The following is a 21,627-nucleotide window of genomic DNA, read 5'->3' as shown; positions in this document are numbered from 1 at the left end:
AAACAGATGGCAGCAGAGGCAAGAATTGCATGTTTTTCTTTTTTTTTAGCTTTTATTCTACAAAATGGTATATTTAAGTAAACAAATAGAAACATGCAGCCAGGTAGACATTATGGCTCTTCAATCCAGGGCATAAGTAGCTATCTGCAAGGTCTAGATATTCTTTATGTAATACCACCAAAAAAACTTTAACTACTTTAAAATGAATTTGTGTCAAAACTATGCACACTAAAGAATTTACATATTATGAACAAGCGGTAAAAGCTCCTTAACCCCCCATCACACCGTCACATTTGTTGCGCATTTTTTAGCACCACAACATAGGGTAGCCTATTTATTTGAATGGACTGCTTTACGCCCGCCGAAAGAAGCTCCAGAACCTTTTTCAGCATTGAGCTAGCCATGTTTGAGGTGCCATTAACACATTAAGAATTAATGGCACCGCAAGCACGACACATGTTTTCGTAGGTTCCAGGAACATGTGCGGAAACGCGCATTTCTGCACAAGTTCCCAGACAATGCAGATGTGAATGCAGGCTGAAAAGAGGCCCTGAAATCTTACCTCTTTTTCCTATTTCTTTCAATTATACTTGGTTATGTATGAAGTTGAATAGCAGGAGTTTATGTATATGTATTCTGCTACATATTTTTGGTAAAAGAAATCCCAATAAGCGTATATTGATTGGTTTGCGCAAAAGTTATGGGGGTTTCTTTACTAAAGGCAAATCCACTTTTCATTACAAGTGCACTGCCAGTGCACTTGGAAGTGCAGTTGCTGTAGATCTGAGGGGGACATGAAAGGGAAATAAAAACAGAGTTAGGTACCTGGTAACTCTTTTTCTAAGAAGTCTTCCAGGGCAGCATCCGAGAGATAGGCTCCTCCTCCCTAAAACAGGAAACACATTAGTCCACCATTATAAATTTCACACTCTTACCTGTGTGCCTCAGTTATGTTAAAGCACCGAAGGAATTCCCTGTAAGCTGCAAGCTCCCCCTCTGTACCTGGTTTTTGTTGTTTCAAGGGTGGGAACTAGTGCTGCCCTGGAAGACTTCTTAGAAAAAGAGTTACCAGGTACCTAACTCTGTTTTCTCGAATCGTCTTCCAGGGCAGCATCCGAGAGGATATATCAAGCAATACTTACTAGGGTGGGGTTAGAGACTGGAGCACTTTACGACCAAATGCTTGGTCTTGGTCAGACAGCTGGTCTATGCGGTAGTGCTTAGCGATAGTACTGAAGCTCGACCATGTCGCTGCCCTGCAGATCTGCTCCGGAGTTGCCCCTGCTTTCTCTGCGGCCGAGGTTGCCCAGGCTCTAGTTGAGTGCGCTCTGATTTCACTAGGTGGAGTGAGATTCTGTGCCTTATAGGTAATCTGTATGGCCATCCTTATCCATCTGCTGATGGTGCTTTTTGAAGCTTGTTTCCCTCTGTTGATTCCTGCATAGAGGATGAAGAGGGAGGTCGTTCTACGCCATTCTTTTGTTCTTTCGAGATACGCTATGAGCGTGTTTCTTACATCAAGTTTGCTGTAAATGTTTCTTTTCCTACTATCCATGGTTGTTGGAAGTGAGGGTATGACAATGTTTTGGGTTCTGTGAAATGTAGAAGAGACCTTGGGTAGAAAGGCCGGATCTGGAGAGAGAATTATCTTGTCCAGATGTATTAGACAGTATGGTTCTATTGAAGATAGAGCTTGGATCTCACTCACTCTTCTGGCGGATACTAAGGCCAGAAGGAGCGCAGTTTTTAACGTGAGGTTTTTGTCTGAGCTGTCCTCGATAGGTTCAAACGGAGGGGAAAGAAAGCCCTTAAGTACTGTGCCCATGTCCCAGGTGGGAGTTTTGTACAATTTGGCTGGTTTGGATCTTTTAAGAGCTATGAGGAATCGTCTTATCAGCGGGTCTTCCGCTAGTCTAGTATCCATGACCGAGGAAAGTGCTGCAACTTGTACTTTCAGGGTACTTGGTGATATGTTTGTCTGCACCATCTTGTAGGAAGTCCAAAACTATTGGAATTATCCCACCGTTGGAGATTGGTCTGTCTTCGTACCAAGAAACAAATTTTTTCCTTATTTTCTCATAGATGGCTCTCGTTACCGGCTTTCTGCTGTTTAAGATGGTGTTGATTACTCTGTCTGACAGGCCTTTGTTCTGGAGTTTTACCCTCTCAGTAACCAAGCCGAGAGCTTCAAGATTTTGTGGTTCGGATGGTTGACTGGGTCTTGTGACAGTAGATCCGGGCGGTCCGTCAGTGTCAGCTGAGGTTGTATGCTGAGATTTTTTAAATGACTGAACCAGGCTCTCTGGGGCCAGTGTGGTGCTATTAGTATTACTGTTGTTTTCTCTGCCTTGATTTTTTGGATTACTTTTGGGATTATGGCAGTTGGAGGGAATGCATAGCACAGATGCCATTTCCAGTTTTGGTTGAAAGCATCCACCCCGCTGTTGCCATCTGTAGGGTCCAGGGAGAAAAATATCGGAGATTTTGCGTTCGCCCTGGAAGCAAATAGGTCTACTTCGGGTATTCCCCACTTCTGGGTGATTTGAGTGAAGGTTGTTTGGTTTAGCGACCATTCCGTGTGTTTTATCGTTTTCCGGCTCAGGAAATCTGCCACTGTATTGTCTGTTCCTTTTAGATGAATACCGGATATCGATCTTATGTTCACTTCTGTCCACAGTAGGATAGATTGTGTCAGTCTCATCAGTTTTTGGGATTTTGTGCCCCCTTGTCTGTTTAGGTATGCGACTGTCGTTGCGTTGTCTGATTATATCTTTACATCCTTCCCCTGTAATGCTGGCTTGAAGGTTTTTAGCGCTTCCCCCACAGCTTTCAGCTCTCTCAAGTTTGAGGAGGCTTGTGCCCATTTGGGTGTCCATTTCCCTTGCGAGAACCGCCCTTCCATGTGGGCTCCCCATCCTAGGGCGCTTGCATCGGTGGTGATGCTGACTGGATTGACTTGAGCCCATCTGCGCCCCTCGATGACCCGAAGTGGGTTGAGCCACCAGTAGAGTGTTTGTTTGACTATGGCGGGGACGGGAATGGATTTTTCTAGGGCTGCTTGCCTACCATCCCATTGGGACAGAATGTAGTTCTGTAAGGGTCGCATGTGAATTTGTGCCCAGGTGATGGCTGGAATGGAAGACGTCATCAGTCCTAGTACGGACATTCCGTGCCTGATCGTTGTGGAATGGTTCCTTAGCAGGGACGTAATTGCTTGTGTCATTTTTACGTCTTTTTCCTTTGTTAGGAAAATTTTTGACAGTCTGGAGTCCAGCACGTATCCCAGGTACACTACTCTCTGGCTTGGGATCATTTGCGATTTCTCTGCGTTTATTAACCATCCCAGGTTTTGCAGATAGATCATACTCTTGCGCAGGTTGTTTTCTAGGATTGCTGCTGAGTCCGCAAAGAACAGGAGGTCGTCTAAGTATGGTATTATTCCAATACCCTCCTGTCTTAGACCTTTTAGCGCTTCCGCCATTATTTTTGAGAATATTCTTGGAGCTGAGGAGATTCCGAAGGGGAGAGCTGTGTACTGTAGGTGCAGCGTAGCTGCTGGCCCCTGGATTGCGAACCTTAGAAACTTTTGGTGATCCTTCCTTATGGGGACATGTAGGTAGGCATCCTGTAAGTCTAGTGTTGCCATGAATGTCTCCTGCGGTAGGATGTTCCTGATTGAATAGATAGATTCCATTCTGAATCTCTTGTATCTTATTCCTCGGTTGAGTGGTTTGAGGTTTAGTATCAGCCTTAGTTTGCCTGATGGTTTTCTTTTTGCGAAGATGTGTGAGTAGAAGCCCTTTTGTTCCTCCTCTTGGGGAACGTGACAAATCACCTTCTGATCTAATAGTTTCTGTAGGGATTCTAGAAACACCTTTGCTTGATTGCTGTCCTTGGGTAGCATGGTCGCTAAGTATTTGGTTGGGGGGCGGTTGGAGAATTCTATTGCGTAACCGTCCGCTATGGTGCGCAGTATGAATTTGTTTTCTGTTATCTCCTCCCATTGGTGGGAGAAAGCCGCCAATCTCCCCCCCCCACCTGAAGGCAGTCATTGTTTTTTGTTCTTTTGGGTATTAGGCTTGAGGATGAATTCACCTTTGCCTTTCTTGTTTTGTTGACCCCAGTGCTTTTTTTTTTTTTTTTTTTTTTTTTTTGCCCCTGGCTTATTGAATTTCTTGAAATGCCGAAAGGGCGCCTTCCCTTGTCTCTTCTTGGTTTGAGGGAACCCCTTATTTTTTGCTGCAGTCCTATCCAGGACTGTTTCTAGTTCGGGACCAAACAGTAGGTCTCCAGTGAATGGTATGCCACATAAACGGTTCTTGGAAGGTGCATCCCCCCCCAGGATTTTAACCACAGGGCTCTGCGGGCCGAGTTTAGTAGTGCCGTGGTCCTAGAGGATATTCTGACAGTTTCTGCTGAAGCATCTGCCAAGAAAGCTGCCGCTCTAGTTAGTGTGGGGATGGTTTTAATTAGTTCCTCCCTGGGTGTGTCGTTCTCCAATAGATCTTGCAGCTGGGTTAGCCAGATTAGCAAGGTTCGGGCTGTGCAGGTGGAAGCAATAGCCGGATTTAGGTTTGCCGCCCCTGCTTCCCATGCCCTTTTCAGGAGAGCTTCTATTTTCTTGTCCATGGGGTCGCTGAGGGTACCTGCGTCATCAAAAGCCAAGTCCGATTTGTTCGTGATTTTTGCCAGAGAGGCATCCACCTTGGGGCATTTAGCCCAGGTTTTGGTGTCTGCTTCCGCAAACGGGTATCTGCGTTTGATTGTGGCCATTCTGTCATGCATAGTGAGTTCTGCGGTTTTCTGTTCTTTAATGCCTAGAGTGTCAGTGATGGCTTTGAGAAGACTGTCTGTGTCCTCAGAAGGAAACAGGTTGCAGTCTGTCGTGTCATCTTCCTCCTCTGAGTCTGAACAGATACCGTCTTCTGATTCAGATTGTTCAGATTCATCTGAATCCACCTCTTGTTCTGCCTGTACCTTGTTCTCCCTTGGAATGTGTGTTCCGCTGGTAGATGGGATACTGGCCTGAGCGACACTTGCTGGCGTTTCTAATTTCTCTATAGCTGAGCGTAGTGGTGCCATGGTGCTCTGAATTTCTTTCTTAAAAGAATTGAGCAGGTCTTTCAAAAGTCCCTGTGATTCTTTTGCCACCATTTTGTCTAAGCATTTCTGACACAGGGGCTTTTTCCAATCTGGGGAAAGCCTGTGGCTGCATGAGGCACATGTTTTGCCTTTAGCCTTCCTTTCCTCAGGGGTCTTTGCCTTCAAGCGAGCATAGAGAACAAAAAAACCCCGTGAGTTTAGGTGGTCAAAGGAACTGCCTGTAGATAGGCAGTAAAGAGGTTAAGACAGAGATAATTCAAGAATATTCTGGCTTACCTTGGAGCTGTCCTGATTTGCAGGATCTGCAGGGCAGGGTGGGGAAGCGTCAGACATGATCAGCCACCAGGATCCTCTGCTTAGAGGCCTTTTTATCTGCTTCCTGCATAAGCTCCGGCCCCGCCCCCAGCTGACCCCGTGCAGGTTGGTGGACACACCTGCACATGCCGCTGTATTGTAGAGTAACTGTGCTGGTAGTGAAGGGTAGCATTGAACAAATTTGCTATTTGTATTCTGTTTTCTTTCTCTTTTTTTTTTTTTTTTTTTTTAAAACTTCCCGCCCCTAGGTGTCCCTGCTCTATCTCCGCAGTAGATAGACTACGGGAAAATGGCCGCCAACCCGGAAGCGGAACTTCCTCGGCGCCATCTTGGTACACCCCCGACTTCCTGTAGCGGCCTGTGGCGGTGAGGACGCTGCTGCGCCGCCCGGAGAGCGGTGGATTCGTTTGGGGGGACAGCCGCAGCCACCAGGGACCTAATTTAGAAGGTGCAAAACCCTCCCTGCTAGACCCTCTGCTGCTGAGGTTTTCGGCAGCGGTCGGCGGCGGCGGCGGGGGGGGGCGCCCATCTATGCATGTATCCATCCCCCCTGGCGGGCTCCAGATTCTGCGGAAAGCCAGAGGGGGGTGCTTGCGGAAGCATACACAGGCCTAACAGCGGCATGGGGTGGGGATGACAGAGTCCTCCTGCAGCCTGGGGGGATGATTGCAGACCCCTCAGTAGGGGCGAAATCTCAGGCTTTGAGCAATGTTGCCCAGTGCTGCGCCTGCTCGCCCTCCCAAAGCCCCTGGGCTGTATGGGATGCTGGCAGGGGGTCTCCTGCAACAAGCACAGAGACAGGTGAAAATAAAATAACAAACGTTCTTGCAGCTCCTGTGGGTCCGGAGGAAACACAAACAACTGAGGCACACAGGTAAGAGTGTGAAATTTATAATGGTGGACTAATGTGTTTCCTGTTTTAGGGAGGAGGAGCCTATCTCTCGGATGCTGCCCTGGAAGACGATTCGAGAAAAACAGAATTTTTGCTTGTACATGATTGGATGGGAGTAAATCAGCAGAGTTTCCCCTAATTTCGATCTTCCCCTCAGATCTACAGCGACTGCACTTCCAAGTGCACTTGCAGTGCAAAGTGGATTTGCCTTTAGTAACTAACCCCTATAGTGTCTACAAACTATGGGATATTTTTATTTATTTTTACTAGTAATGGCGGCAATCAGCAACTATAGCGGGACTGGGATACTGCAGGAACATGGGATCCATGCCTTCCCTATTGACAGAACGGCGATCTGCCTTGTTTACATAGACAGACCGCCGTTCTGCTGAATCAACAGCGGGTACCGGCAGACATTGGGTCCGCTGTGTGTGATCACAGCGGGAGAAAGCCTCCGGCGGCACTCATGCATGCCCCCAACCCAGAAGAGCAGATGACGTATATATACATATGCGATCCGGCGCAGAGCTGCCGTCCTGGAGCAGTAAAACTGCTGTAGGGCGGCCCTTAAGTGGTAAAAGAGCAATTATGAATATGAATTATGCATACTTCCGTGGTGAACATCTTTTGGGTTTTATATGATATGCACCAATAATGGTTTAAGTGTATATAATGCATTTTGTTTTTATGCATAAAATGTGTTGTCTCTGGGAAAGTTTATGCACTTTAAAAGTCCTACATTTTCCTTCTTTTTGTGACTATAGTGATAAGGGATGTGATGCATGGGGTATTAACCAACACCTTACATTGTCCTACATATTTACGAGCACTAAATACATGTTAAAAGCAAAATCACAGACGTGTGTAGTGTATGTTGAGGATTTAAAAGTAAAAAAATACCTCTGTTAGAATGTCAGCAGGAACACCTGTTGCCATTAAGATGATGCAAAGCTGCTGTAGCAAACCACATTGGTACATGACCTTCTGGCAACTGCTAGTGGCACCAGGGGGATTCATTGGAGACACCAGAACCCGAACCAGCTAGAAACATTAAAGTTAGTTAACACAGTAATGTGTATATACATTGAAGTATTCATATTAGGTTATGTACATTTACCAAACCTTTGCATTCACATGTAATGAGAATGATAAACTGCAGGGAAATAGCCTGTAGTACTACAGTCCTAAACTTAGGTCCACAGGAGCCCTGTTGGAAAACAACTTTATGTTGTCCCTTTCTTTTGATTTTATGCTCAATATTCCTTCCACAATTAAAAACATTTTGGCAGGTTATGTAATATATGCAATGCAGCATGCTTTCTAAACAAATCAAATATAATATGTATAAACACAAAAACAATATTCACTTTTTACATCATAGACATACTGCTCTACTAGTGAAACGAAAACCCCTGAATATTCTGAAACCTTCCATGCATAATAATCTCCATTAGGATAAATAAAGTAAAGTATTCTGAAACATAATGATGTTCATGATCAGGATGCAGTCGGGAGACAAGAAAATATCCACAGCAAAGGAACAATATATAAGTGACCTTACTTAAAGTGGAGTTCCAACCCCCAAAATAGTAATGTGTTTAAAAAAAAATTTGGAGAAAATTTTTTCTTTTACTCACCTCTAAATGCCTGTTGCTAGGGGGTCCCTCGTGGTCTGCCTCCTTCGGTGCCTGGGTTTCTGACGGCACTTCCCTCGGTGCTGGAAGGGAGAACACCTCTCTCCCCTCCCTCTTGTCAATCATCTGGGACACAGATGATTGCAGGGCCAGTGACAGCACGTGGCGAGGCTCGCGCATGCGCAGTGGGTGCCTGGCTGTGAAGCCACAGCCGGGCGTCCACAGTCAGAATGCCGGCGCCGCCCAGCGGAGGGGGCTTCGATCCCCCGAATCGCTGGACCCTGGGACAGGTAAGTGTCCAATTAAATGTCAGCAGCTGCAGTATTTGTGGCTGCTGACTTTTAATTTTTTTTTTTAAATGGGAACTCCACTTTAAGAAAATATCTACAAAGATAACACAGTGTATTGATGTAAACTACCATCCATCTTTGGGGTCTGAAAGGCTTAGGCAAGCCATACATTAAGAAAAATTTCAACCCATGGTTGAAGGAAAGAAGTGATCGATTTCCTCATCAATAAGTCAGTCAGTCAACAGACTGGCTGTACAAAAGTCGATCGATAGATGTACAACCAGCCTACCCATAGATGGTTCGAAATTAGGCTGGTTCCTGCTGAACCAGTCGAATTTCAATCCGGCTTTAATATGATGGAATTCTTAAATAGGAAACTCCCTGCGTAAAAAAATGGAATCGAATGCACGGAAACAAAAGCAGTCAGAAATCCCAACAATCTATTAGCATTAATAATTCAGTTTAGATTTAAAGCATAATCTGTCTATACCTGCAGCATCAAGTGAAGGTTAGTCACTTTTTGGGCAGACCACCCAGAGTTGTCATCTCCCACTTCAAACCAAGGCTTCATTCGCTGGATGTAGGATCCTTCTTTGAAGAAATTTTGATTCGAGTTGTTATACTTCAGCAGATTCTGAAGTAATATTAGACAGTCCTCGACTACAATTCCTGCAACAACAAGACAGACTTTGTTAAAACAATACTCTCAATTTGCAGGTACTCTTGCCTGTCTAAACAGTCTGTGTACATACCACCATCACTATTTCCCTCTTCAGTGATTATGTCCAGAAGTCTCTCAAAAGCATTTTCAAAAGCTACAATTTTTTGAATAGCTGCATTGCCTTTTGTCAACTGCTGAAGTAATAAAAGACCCTGCAAAAAATAGAAAGTATAATTTGCAATAAAAAGACAAAAAAAAAATAAAATAAAAATTATATAAAAGTACACTACTTCTTAAAATTACAGAAACATGACTAACTTCTTCAAAAATGACAACTTACCCCACAGTTCAATAAATAGTCTCAAACTGGTATCTTAATTCAATAAAAAAATTAGAGTTCGCCAAAAAAGACAAAAAAAACGAACCAATGGGAAAAACGAACCAACAGGAAAACAGGCATTCAGAAGACGGCAGGGTTGCCTTTTTAACGTGCAAAAGTCTCTACTCAACCTCTATTGAGATCCACCACAGATTGCTTTTTAGAGGACTGTAGAAACTGCTGCATGTGTGCCTATGGTGTGTACTTGTCTCCATCTATAGTACTCAATGTGAATCCTGTCTGCTTTCTCCTTCCTCTACTATCTGCCTGAGTAACTTCTGACAGTCTCAAATTACACTCAACTTTGTGCCATACCTATAACATTATATCCCCGCCTTCTGTCATTTGGCAGCAGAGAAATACCCTTTGATCTGTGTACTTTAGAAAGCTGTAGAGGTGAGGGTTGCAGATAAATTGGCACAGCTTATGTTGGAGGATTTAAAGTGGTTCTAAAGGCAGAAAGGTTTTTTTACCTTAATGATTTCTATAAATTCATTAAGGCAAAATTCTCCCCCTCCCCCCCACCTCCTTAATCTTACCTGAGGCCCCATCTCAATCTGGCGGTGCACAGAAGACCAGCAGCCTTCCTAAGTCTCTCTCACCTCACTGGCTCACACAGCAAAAGGATCCTGCTGCTGTCAATCAAAGTCAGTGAGAAAATGAAAGGGTGGGGGGCGGGACTGAGCCACGATCTGTGTGTGAATGGACAATGCCCATTCACAGGAGCGTAGCTCAGGAGCGAGCCCGCATGAGTACCTCCCTTAGCAAGCTGCTTGTTGGGGGGTGCACTTTGGAAAGAAGGCGCCAGGAGCGCCAGCAGGGGACCCCAGAAGACAAGGATCGTGGCTGTTTTGTGCACAGAGCAGGTAAGTATAACATGTTTTTTAACTGCTTGCTGACTGTATACTGTACTTATACGGCAGCAAGGCGGCTCTCCTGTGCAGAATCACGTACTTGTATGCATTTCCGGGACTGGGGCGCGCACAGTTGGAGCCAATCAGTGGGTCCAGCAGACTCGATGTCCGCCGGGAGTCGCCGATCATTGAGGACACAAGCAGAATGGCGGTCTGCCTATGTAAACAAGGCAGATTGTCGTTCTCTCAGTAGGGAAGGTAGTGATCCTGTTTTTCTGTAAAGCAGGCACATGGATCAATGCCTTCCCATAGTACAAGCACCTCCCACACAGTGAATAAGCACATTTGAGGCACACATTTAACACTTTGATCGCCCCTGATGTTTACCCCTTTCCAGCCAGTGTCATGAATACAGTGTCAGCACATATTTTTACCACTGCTCACCGATTCCCAAAAAGTGTCACTTGGGGTTGATTTACTACAACTGGAGAGTGCAAAATCTGACACAGCTCTGCATAGAAACCAATCAACTTATAACTTGAGCTTGTTCAATTAAGCTTTGAAAAAAAAAATAAAAGTGGATTGGTTTCTATGCAGAGCTGCACCAGATTTTGCACTCTCCAGTTGTAGTAAATCAACCTCTTAGTGTCCAATTTGTCCTCAACAATGTCACAGTCCTGCTATAAGTCGCTGATCACTGCCATTACTAGTAAAAAATAACTAAATATATAAAAATTCCATTAACATATCCCATAGTTTGTAGACGCTATAACTTTTGCACAAACCAATCAATATATGCTTATTCAGATTTTTTTCTACCAAAAACATGTAACATATTGGGCTAAAATGATAAAGAAATTCAATTTTTAAAATTTTTTTATTGGATAGGTTTTATAGTAGAAAGTAAAAAAAATAAATATATATATATATATATTATTTTTTTTTAATTGTCTCTCTTTTTTTGTTTATAGTGCAAAAAATAAAAACTGCAGAGGTGATCAAATACCACCAAAAGAAAGCTCTATTTGTGGGAAAAAAGCTGAATTGGTTAAAAAAAAAAAAAAAAAAGTTACAACTTTAAGAATCACTTTAAGTCATCTCTGTGTATCACCTAAGGCTAGTCACTTCAGTGGGCTTATGCAAGTGTTTTTTTAATCACTTTAGTGTCATTCAGTTTAAGGTTTACAGCTACATTAAAAATCTGAAAAAAAATGAACAGAAATTTAAAACAACTAGTTTCATAAGTTTATGGAAGTAAGCATGCAATTGTAGAATATTTTCATGAAAATAATTATTTCAGAGTAGCAAAACTTATTACAGCAAATCCACCTTTAACTTACATCATTACGAATAACCTCCCTGGAATCATCCAGAAGATCCATAAGCCTAGAAACACCTGTAAACAGTTGAAAGACATATAATTTTACCTTTTCAAAATATTAAAAAGGGCTTCTTACTTTTATTAAGTCTTGGAGCTATAGTAGCAGGGTCCACAGAGCATCAAATTAGAAACCATCTGATTTTCAACCATGTTAAGCACGTAAGGCCCCTTTCACACTGGGGCGGTGGGGGCGTCGGCGGTACAACAGCGCTATTTTTAGCGCTGCTGTACCGTCGTTCTTGCAGCGGTATTCGGCCGCTAGCGGTGCGGTTTTAACCCCCGCTGGCGGCCGAAAAAGGGTTAAAATCCCTCGTACAGCACGGCTATAGCCGCGGTATTGCCGCGGTATAGCCGCGCTGTCCCATTGATTTCAATGGGCAGCACCGGTGAAGGAGCGGTGAATACACCGCTCCTTCACCGCTCCAAAAAAGCGGTTTGCAGGACTTTTTTCACCGCCCTGCCTGCGCACCGCTTCAGTGTGAAAGCCCTCGGGCTTTCACACTGAACAAACAGCGGAGGCTGTTTAGGGGCGGTTTGCAGGCGGTATTGTTAGCGCAATACCGCCTGCAAACCACCCCAGTGTGAAAGGGGTCTTAGAGTACTTCGAAACTCCTCCCCCTAAAAGTGCAACTCAAAACCTCTGACTAGCAGAGGACCAAAGTGGTTCAGAGAGCCCTGTCACTGGCATTATCACCCAATGATTGTGCTTTCTATATTCTTCGTTAAAAGAGAAGTATGGCCAGTATGGCCAAAGCTTCTATGGATCACAGGAGTGCAGGTTGTTCTGTACTCCTGTAACCCGTTTTTAGCTGGTCCAGGCTGAGAAAAGATCCCAACTTTACAGTCAAGATCAATCCACATGCCTGGACCGGGAGCTGGCTCAGCCTCTCAGCTGCACTGCTAGGAGCCTGAGCCAGCCGCTCCATCCCCTCCTCAGCCCAGCGCTCCAGTGAGCGCTGGAGAGGCAGAACAGAAAACCAAATCAGTATACGAGTGATTTCGCACAAAACACCAAAATTAATTCAAAGTGCCAATAAACATTAATTCCTCAAAATGACCCAGTTAAAACAATAATTAGTGCCAGTGAAGTTTACAGGTAAATGAATTCAAAAAAAAAAAATTGGAAAATAATTGAATGGTGATTGTGGGAAAAATACCGTGACTTGGAAAACACAATACTCCACAAGTAGTAAATATAGATAAAAAGTTCAATATCCAAATTTAAATCTTCAGTGTGCAAAATATCTTCAGTGCTCTTATAAAGAAAGAGTAAATAGATGTTTGGTTAAGCAAAAAATAGAATGGTCGTGCCAGATCTGTATACACCTATGCTCCCATTGCCCTTACCTTTAGGGACTTAAAACCAAGCCTTGTAGACAGTGCTGAGTACTGGTGAAATGGGATGTTCTGAATCTTGCCGGATGATGTTAACTGGCTATGGATGGATGGATGGATGTCCGTGCTGGATCCTCACTGGATTAAGCTCCGATTCCTGGGGCTCATGCCAAAAAGACAGAAGAAAAAACCAAGGGGGCCTCCCATAGTGTATTATAAAAAACTAAGGTTTATTAAAAAATTAAAAATAAACAGCGCACTCTGCAATAGTGCCTGCGATAGTACAGTATGTGGCGGTGAACCGCCGTCACCGAGTACGAGACTTCCAGTGCAAAGAGGGTTGCAGAGTGTTTAGCTGTTAGTAATACTAAGTATTATTAGTAGTTAGTAAGTAATACTAAGTTAGTAAGTAATACTAACAGCTAAACACTCTGCAACCCTCTTTGCTGACACTGGTTACCGGAAGCCTCGTACTCGGTGACGGCAGTTCACCGCCACGTACTGTACTATCGCAGGCACTATTGCAGAGTGCGCTGTTTATTTTTAATTTTTGAATAAACCTTAGTTTTTTATAATACACTATGGGAGGCCCCCTTGGATTTTTCTTCTGTCTTTTTGGCACGAGCCCCAGGAATCGGAGCTTAATCCAGTGAGGATCCAGCACGGACATCCATCCATCCATAGCCAGTTAACATCATCCGGCAAGATTGGGAACATCCCATTTCACCAGTACTCAGCACTGTCTACAAGGCTTGGTTTTAAGCCCCTAAAGGTAAGGGTAATGGGAGCATAGGTGTATACAGATCTGGCACGACCATTCTATTTTTTGCTTAACCAAACATCTATTGATTCTTTCTTTATAAGAGCACTGAAGATATTTTGCACACTGAAGATTTAAATTTGGATATTGAACTTTTTATCTATATTTACTACTTGTGGAGTATTGTGTTTTCCAAGTCACGGTATTTTTCCTACAATCACCATTCAATTATTTTCCTTTTTTTTTTAATTCATTTACCTGTAAACTTCACTGGCACTAATTATTGTTTTAATGAGGTCATGTTGAGGAATTAATGTTTATTGGCACTTTGAATTAATTTTGGTGTTTTGCGCGAAATCACTCATATACTGATTTGATTAATTTGTGGTGATTTATGTGTACACTATAGATTTTGCAGCAACACTCTCAGTACACGGCAGTCCACGCGCCATTGGATAGTACCGCAGAGGTTCACACACAATTTTTATTTTTAGAGCAGAAAGCCAGTGACTGACAGTCACTGCTCTCTGCTCAGAGTGGAGGGGAGAACTGAGTGTTTGATCGCTCAGATCTCACTTTAGAGGCAGCGGGGGACATATGCGGCATCGAACTGATGCTGCATCCACCTAGGTGAGTATAAAGTTAGTTTTTTAATTAAAAAAAAAGCCCCAAATTTCTCTTTTAAATTTAGAAGAATAAAACAATGCACACCATCGAACAAAAAGTTTGGTAACCTATGTTTGATAAAAAGTGCATGCACGGTTTACATAAGCTCAAGTCAAGCCACCTGTTGTGGGTAAGCCATAAGACAGCCAGACAGCTTCTCTCCAAGGCAGACAATACTGATTGGTTGAGAAAAATCCCACTCAGTGAATCTCAGTTCAGGATATGTAAAAGAATAATATTTGCAAATAGACATTGCACTAACAAGTTAATTTTCATAGTTATACCTACAATTTTTCAGGCTGTGAACACATGGCTATACAATTATATAGGCATCAGAGTAAGAGCCACTGCAATTATTTATCAGCAAGGGCTAGTGTTAGCCCTCTGAAGAGTGATCCATGGTGAATTGCTTTACAGAGGGTGCCTGTCAGGGCAAGAAGAGATGTTATGTTGCCTCCTCACCGCATGTTTAAAACCCTAAAAGCATGCACCTCCTTGAACACAACAGGGGGTTTAATTCTTGCTGCGACTGCAAAGCAAAGCACTGCAGCCAACGCATGTGTACATCCCTGTACACTACCTTTGCAGCTTCAGTGAGAAAGGTCTGACATACCCCCTTTCTTTTCAGTGACACAAGTCTGTGTAAGTACACTCATGTCGACATGCTGGTTGAACAAAAAAAAACTGTTCAACCCCACCCCCCCACCCCCAAGAATACAGAGATGAGCGATCGCAGATTTCCAGCAGGTCAGCTTGACAGAAGCTGACTTTTGTTGTACAGAAAGCAGTACACACGGACCGAACGTCATGAGATTTTAGTAGAGGCCTGGACAACTAAAAGAGAAAAAAAAATAAAATACTTCACTTGCCCATTGGGCAGACTAAAACAATCTGCTGCACTTGAGGTCCTTGCTGCTTAAGAAGAGTAGTCAGTAGTTTTACTCCAGGCCAGCGCACATGGAAATCAAACTCCTGTAGGAAAAGAGATAAATAAGAAACAGACAAAAAAAAAAAAAAAAAAAAAAAAGAAAACACAGAAAGGGATCCTTAAAAAAAACAGAACATAGCTGCTACATTAACGTGAATATTGTTTAATGGAAACAACTAACCCTTTGCTGCTGTAGCCTGCATAATGTTTTGCACCTCAAAAATTTCTCAAAAGACCCAGCAAAGTATAACATTTCTTTAAACAAAAATAAATTATAGAAGAGATGGTACTGCTGATCTTACACATTCCAAAATGGCTGCACAAGTTTTTCCATTAATCTCTTTACGCTGCAGTAACATGTGCGTCGGTATAGTGATGGTGCTATAACGCCCGCATGCTGCACATATGCGTCGCTGGGCACGCAAAGTTTATGTACTGGGAGCGTGCTTCCTGAGCTACCAAGAACACATTGGTAGCCAGCAGACTAGCGTCTGATCATGTGACCAATGTGACCGCCAATTCCAATGCACAATTTCCAAAGCACAAGTTCCTAAAGAAATGGCTGTATGTGTAAACGGGTGCTGCAGCGACCATTGGCTGGAACCGAAGACAGTGAAAGCGAGAGAACATCACCAGCACACCATGGACCTCCAGAATGGGTCCTCAGCTTTTTTCAGCGATGACAAATTTACAGCTGAGGCAATGTTTTAAAGCCTCACAGTACAAAATATTTTACAGCGCACACATACAAGAATGACATTTCCTGTAGGGCTAGTTAAAAACCTCACAGGACTGCTTCATCAGGCATGTGACATCACAGCCTGATGAAGGGGTCCCAAGAAGCTCCGAAATGTTGCTTTTGCTGTAATAATGTCATCGCTGAATAAAGCTTTGAACCCATTCTGGAGGTCCATGTGGTCCGTGTGCTGTGACATCTCTCGCTTTCACTGTGACAGCCAATCACAGTGGTCACATGATCGCTGATCCTTCCTGTCCCCCTTTGCCTCTGTTTAGTATTTTCATTTTAAAAGACCTGTCAGTGCCGTGCTCTCTCTCCTCGTACAGGGTATTTGGTCTTGTATCCAGTCCCTGTGGGTGGGCCTGCTGGGTCCCACCTACAGCTTGGCTCTCTACACAGGCTATGTGCAACATAGCCACTTTCACTTTTACAAGGTAATATTTAGGTGTATTTGAATTCTTTTGACTATGAGGGAATACATTTGAATGAATGCTTTTGTGCCCGAGTTCAGATTTCATACTTACATTTTGGGCATCTATAGGCTTAGGAGGTTTAAATGAACCTCCTGCATGCATGTGATGAGAATGAACAGATGTCACGATGATCACATCATTAGAAATCACACTATTTTGTTCCCAAATCACTAGTAGAGGCCTTTGGTTTGCCAATGACCATGCAGCCTTACAGATAGGAAGGAAAACATGTGCTTGCACCCAACTGTCAAATGAAGAAGATTGATGAACACTCTCTTGGCATGTGGAACCATCCCAGGTAATGTGAATCTACGGATTGTGGACCCCTAGCAGGTTAAATGAGTTAGTCGTAAACTTCAGACAAGAAATATGAACAAAGCATATCCCTCTATAGTGTGTACTCTCAATCCAGAGCATTAAGTGTCATTTCTGTCTGCTGCTTCCTTCCTCTATTAGCATGCATTACTTCTAACAAGTTTTCCTGACACCAAGAGAAAAATGGTGACAGAGGAGGGACCTCCAGCTGATTGACAGCCTCAGCTCTGTTCCTGTGTGGAGGCAGTGTGTTCCTTCCCTCCAATGAGCTCTCCTCATTGGGCTCTGCAGAGTAACTTCAGCTCTCTGGCCTCTTTTTTCTGAACAAGCTTTAAAATTCAGCACTTTGAAGGGATGTAGAGAAGAGAAGACTGCAGACAGACAGGTACAACTTAGGTAGGAGGATTTGTTTCATCTCTGTCTCACTTCACTGGATATATCGAAGGATTTACAACCACTTTAAAACAACCTGATCATTTCTGTCTACCAATGTACTAATACAAGATCACACAAGTTCTTTGGATAACTGCTGAAATTATTTTTTTCATTGTATTGGGGTTAAAAACAAAGGAAATAATTACCGTATTTATCGGCGTATAACACGCGCCGGCATATAACACGCACTCCAAGTTTAGGAGGGAATTTTAAGGAAAAAAACTTTTTAAGGAAAAAAAAACTTACATTTAAATGCCCATCAATGCAGCCTTATCAGTGTCCATCTCCAGCTTTGTCAGATCATTTGCGTCCTTACCAGTGTCATTTGCGTCCTTACCAGTGTCATTTGCGTTCTTATCAGTGTCATTTGCAGCCTTGGCAGATCATTTGCAGCCTTGGCAGATCATTTGCAGCCTTGGCAGATCATTTGCAGCCTTATTCGTGTCATTTGCATCCTTATTGTTGTCATTTGGAGCCTTGTCAGATCATTTTCAGGTTTAAATATGGCGCCGCTGCAGAGATACACAGAGCAGGTCTCGGCTCTTCTCGGCTCCGCTCGTAGTCCCACCCAGTCCCACCATTGGACCTGTGTTATGTCCATCAGAGGGCAGGACTGGGCGGGACTACGAGCGGAGCCGAGAAGAGCAGAGACCGGCTCTGTGTATCTCGGCAGCGGCGCCATATGAGTGACTGAGCGGAGCCGATAAGAGCCGACATACATAGCCGAGTGTACTCGGCTAGGTTCGGCTAGCTCCACTCACAGTCACGCCCAGTCCCTGTGTTATGTCCATCATAGGGCGAGACTGGGCGTGACTGTGAGCGGAGCTAGCCGAGTACACTCAGCTATCTATGTATATCGGTAGCTGGCTCGCTCCGCTCACAAAAAGCAGGAGTGATCGGCATATAACACGAACCGCGGTTTTCCCCTGATTTTAAGGGGAAAAAAGTGCGTGTTATACGCCGATAAATACGGTAAGTATACAAGAAGAAGAGCTTGTGTAAACCATTTGATTGTCATGACACATTGAGGGTTATTCAATAAGTCATATGAATTACATTTCTGGGGGTGTGTATGTACTTGGAAGCCTTGAGCCAAATTCATGAAAGCTCTGCAAAACTTTTATTGTTTGTACCAATGCATGTGACAAACTCCAATAGTTCATCCAACATATGAAACTTTAAAATTGCACTAGTCTGTAAAATGGTACTCTATATTTTCCATTGGCAATGCTATGGAGGCGCTCTGGTGCTAAAATCAATGCTTGTACATGTGAGTATGTGGGGGAACTCACTAGGGATGCACCAAAATTTCGGCCACCGAAACATATCGGCCGAAAATGGCCCTTTCAGCAAAACGCCGAAAGAGATTTTTTGCCGATACTGGCGCCGAAAATGGGGCGGGGCGGGGCCTGGGCGGGGCTCTGCCCCCGCCCATCAGGAGGGCTTCCTATATTGTTGACAGGGGGGAGAGCCGCCGCCGCCTGTTTGATTACAGCGCTGGGAACATCACAGCTTTCATTTCAATAGCTGTGTGTTCCCTGCTGCGCGCCGTCACATACAGCCCCTCCCCCTTGTCCGGGCACTTTGATAGACAGATCACTTGTCCAATCTTGGGACAGGTGATCTGTCTATCAAAGTTCCCCGGACAAGGGGGAGGGGCTGTATGTGACGGGGAACACACAGCTATTGAAATGAAAGCTGTGATGTTCCCAGCGCTGTAATCAAACAGGCGGCGGCTCTCCTCTCCCTTCACTGATTGCAATAGGGACACTGGCTGCGCTGCAACGGGGACACTGGCTGCCCTACTGGGGACACTGGCTGCACTACTGGGGACACTGGCGCAATGGGGACACTGGCTACGCTGCAATGGGGACACTGGCTACGCTGCAATGGGAACTACTGGGGACACTGGCTGCCCTACTAGGGACACTGGCTGCACTACTGGGGACACTGGCTGGCTGCATTCGACGGGCACTGGTGAGGCTGTTGTATCATGTCTGCAGTCTCTGACCATCTCCTGTACCATGTCTGCAGTCTCTGACCATCTCCTGTACCATGTCTGCAGTCTCTGACCATCTCCTGTACCATGTCTGCAGTCTCTGACCATCTCCTGTACCATGTCTGCAGTCACTGACCATCTCCTGTACCATGTCTGCAGTCACTGACCATCTCCTGTACCATGTCCGCAGTCTCTGACCTTCTCCTGTACCATGTCCTCAGTCTCTGACCCTCTCCTGTACCATGTCCTCAGTCTCTGACCATCTCCTGTACCATGTCCTCAGTCTCTGACCATGTCCTCAGTCTCTGACTCTCTCCTGTACCATGTCCTCAGTCTCTGACCATCTCCTGTACCATGTCTTCAGTCTCTGACCCTCTCCTGTACCAAGTCCTTAGTCTCTGATCATCTCCTGTACCGTGTCTGCAGTCTCTGACCATCTTCTGTACCGTGTCCGCAGTCTTTGACCATCTCCTGTACCATATCTGCAGTCTCTGACCAACTCCTGTACCATGTCCTCAGTCTCTGACCATCTCCTGTACCATCTCTGCAGTCTCTGACCATCTCCTGTACCATGTCCCCAGTCGCTGACCATCCCCTGTATAAAAATATTTTTTAAAACAGTCACTTTCGGTATCGGTTTCAGTTTTCAGGATTAAGGAAGATTTATTTTCGGTATCGGCACCAAAAAACCCATTTGGTACATCCCTAAAACTCACATTTTTAAGGGGGGTTTGTGTGCTTGGGTATAACTTAAATTTCTGACAATTTTCTAAAAAAAAAAAAAGTTTTTACATTTTTACTTTTTTTTTTTTTTTTTAATAATAGATGACAAAAAGTACCAGATGTGATATTTTGCAGTGCAGACTGAACTAGACTAGATGTTTAAATACATAATAAGATGATCAATTTTAACTGGTGACTTACCTCCAAAACCGACAGTAAAAGAGTTACGGTTTCCTGTTTCATGAACATTTCTGTAAACTGGACTCCGAGATCATCGGCCTGTACTTGCTGGTTCTCCTCTGCAATAAGATTTGGGAGACATTAAGAATTATTAACTTACAATGTGTATCATAGGCAATAAGCACTAAGCTGCAGGCCATTACTTGATATGGACAGTGCTTTACGGAGTCCTTAGTATAGTAGAAAGTCAATAAAAGCCTTTAAATGCTCTCTAAATGGACCTTCCCCCCTTTCATTAAAAATCACTTTGGCTTTGCATGCTGATATGAAACCATGTTACATCCAGTGGTTAAACAAACCTTTTTTGCTTATACTTTCAGTTACTGTTTTTCTGATTCCTGATTGAGTGAGGCACTAGTGATGTAGCCCTGGCATTGCAGATGCATCTTGGGAAGGCTACATCACCAGTGCCTTGCCTCTCACATGGTCCAGAAGATAGACACAGAGTTCCAGAATTAAATGAGGAAGGATTCATTTAGTAAAAATAGCCACCGTGAGAAAATGGGGGGGGGGGGGGGGAGTAAGAGTAAGTAAAATCTCCAATTATCTAAAAGTATCTGTTGTAATTGTTTTAGATAAGTGTGAAGTCTCTCCTCAATACCGGACACTTTCACCCCCTTCCTGCCCAGGCCAATTTTCAGCTTTTAGCGCTGTTGCACTTAGAAAAGTCATGCAACACTGTACCCATATGAAGTTTTTAGCATTTTTTCCCCCACACAAATAAAGCTTTCTTTTGGTGGTATTTAATCACCGCTGGGTTTTAAAGGTTTTTTTGGTTTTTCTTTTGAAAAAAATGTCTGTTACAACATTTTTCAAATAAATAATCTTTCTTCATAAAATTAAGCCAAAATGACTACTGCTACATTTCTTATGTGAAAAATCCCAAATCAGTGTATATTATTCAGTCTGTAGGAAAGTTATTGAGCCCACAAAATGTGGTATATACACAATGGATATAAAAAGTCTACACACCTCTGTTAAAATGTCATGTGATGTAAAAAAAAAATGAGACAAAGAAAAATCATTTCAGAACTTTTTCCACCTTTAATGTGACCTATAAACTGTACAACTCAATTGAAATACAAACTAACATCTTTTAGGGGTGGCGTAAAAATAGAAAAAAATAAAATAATGTGGTTGCATAAACGTGCACAATCACATTTAAACTCATGTTGAATAGGAGTCAGTACACACCTGCTATAATTTAAAGTGCCTCTAATTAACCCCAAATTAAGTTCAACTGTTCTAGTAGGTCTTTCCTGACTTTTTCTCAGTCGCATCCTACAGCAAAAAGCCATGGTCCGCAGTGAGCTTCCAAAGCGTCAGAGGGAATTTCCAAAGCATTAGATATACCATGGAACACAGTAAAGACAGTCATCATCAAGTGGAGAAAATATTGCACAACAGTGACATTACAGAGAACTGGACGTCCCTCCAAAACTGATGAAAAGACAAGAAGAAAACTGGTCAGGGAGGCTGCCAAGAGGCCTACAGCAACAATAAAG

General features: G+C 43.7%; 1 protein-coding gene across 4 annotated transcripts in view; it reads right to left on the bottom strand.

The window, feature by feature from the left end:
• USO1 (USO1 vesicle transport factor) overlaps nucleotides 1-21,627 on the bottom strand; it is a 162,227-nt gene that overhangs the window by 48,374 nt on the left and 92,226 nt on the right. For all 4 annotated transcript variants that reach the window (XM_073601032.1, XM_073601034.1, XM_073601033.1 and 1 more), the window contains 6 exons: nucleotides 20,084-20,181; nucleotides 15,140-15,242; nucleotides 11,469-11,524; nucleotides 8,987-9,107; nucleotides 8,725-8,903; nucleotides 7,211-7,351 (listed from right to left, as the gene is read on the bottom strand). In XM_073601032.1, the coding sequence (XP_073457133.1) occupies nucleotides 7,211-7,351; nucleotides 8,725-8,903; nucleotides 8,987-9,107; nucleotides 11,469-11,524; nucleotides 15,140-15,242; nucleotides 20,084-20,181 (698 nt within the window). The remainder of the gene's footprint in view (nucleotides 1-7,210; nucleotides 7,352-8,724; nucleotides 8,904-8,986; nucleotides 9,108-11,468; nucleotides 11,525-15,139; nucleotides 15,243-20,083; nucleotides 20,182-21,627) is intronic.

This window comes from Aquarana catesbeiana, linkage group LG01 (assembly GCF_042186555.1).
Source record: "Aquarana catesbeiana isolate 2022-GZ linkage group LG01, ASM4218655v1, whole genome shotgun sequence".
In the NCBI taxonomy this organism is placed as follows: domain Eukaryota; kingdom Metazoa; phylum Chordata; class Amphibia; order Anura; family Ranidae; genus Aquarana; species Aquarana catesbeiana.
This window is presented reverse-complemented; position numbering and strand designations above follow the sequence as displayed.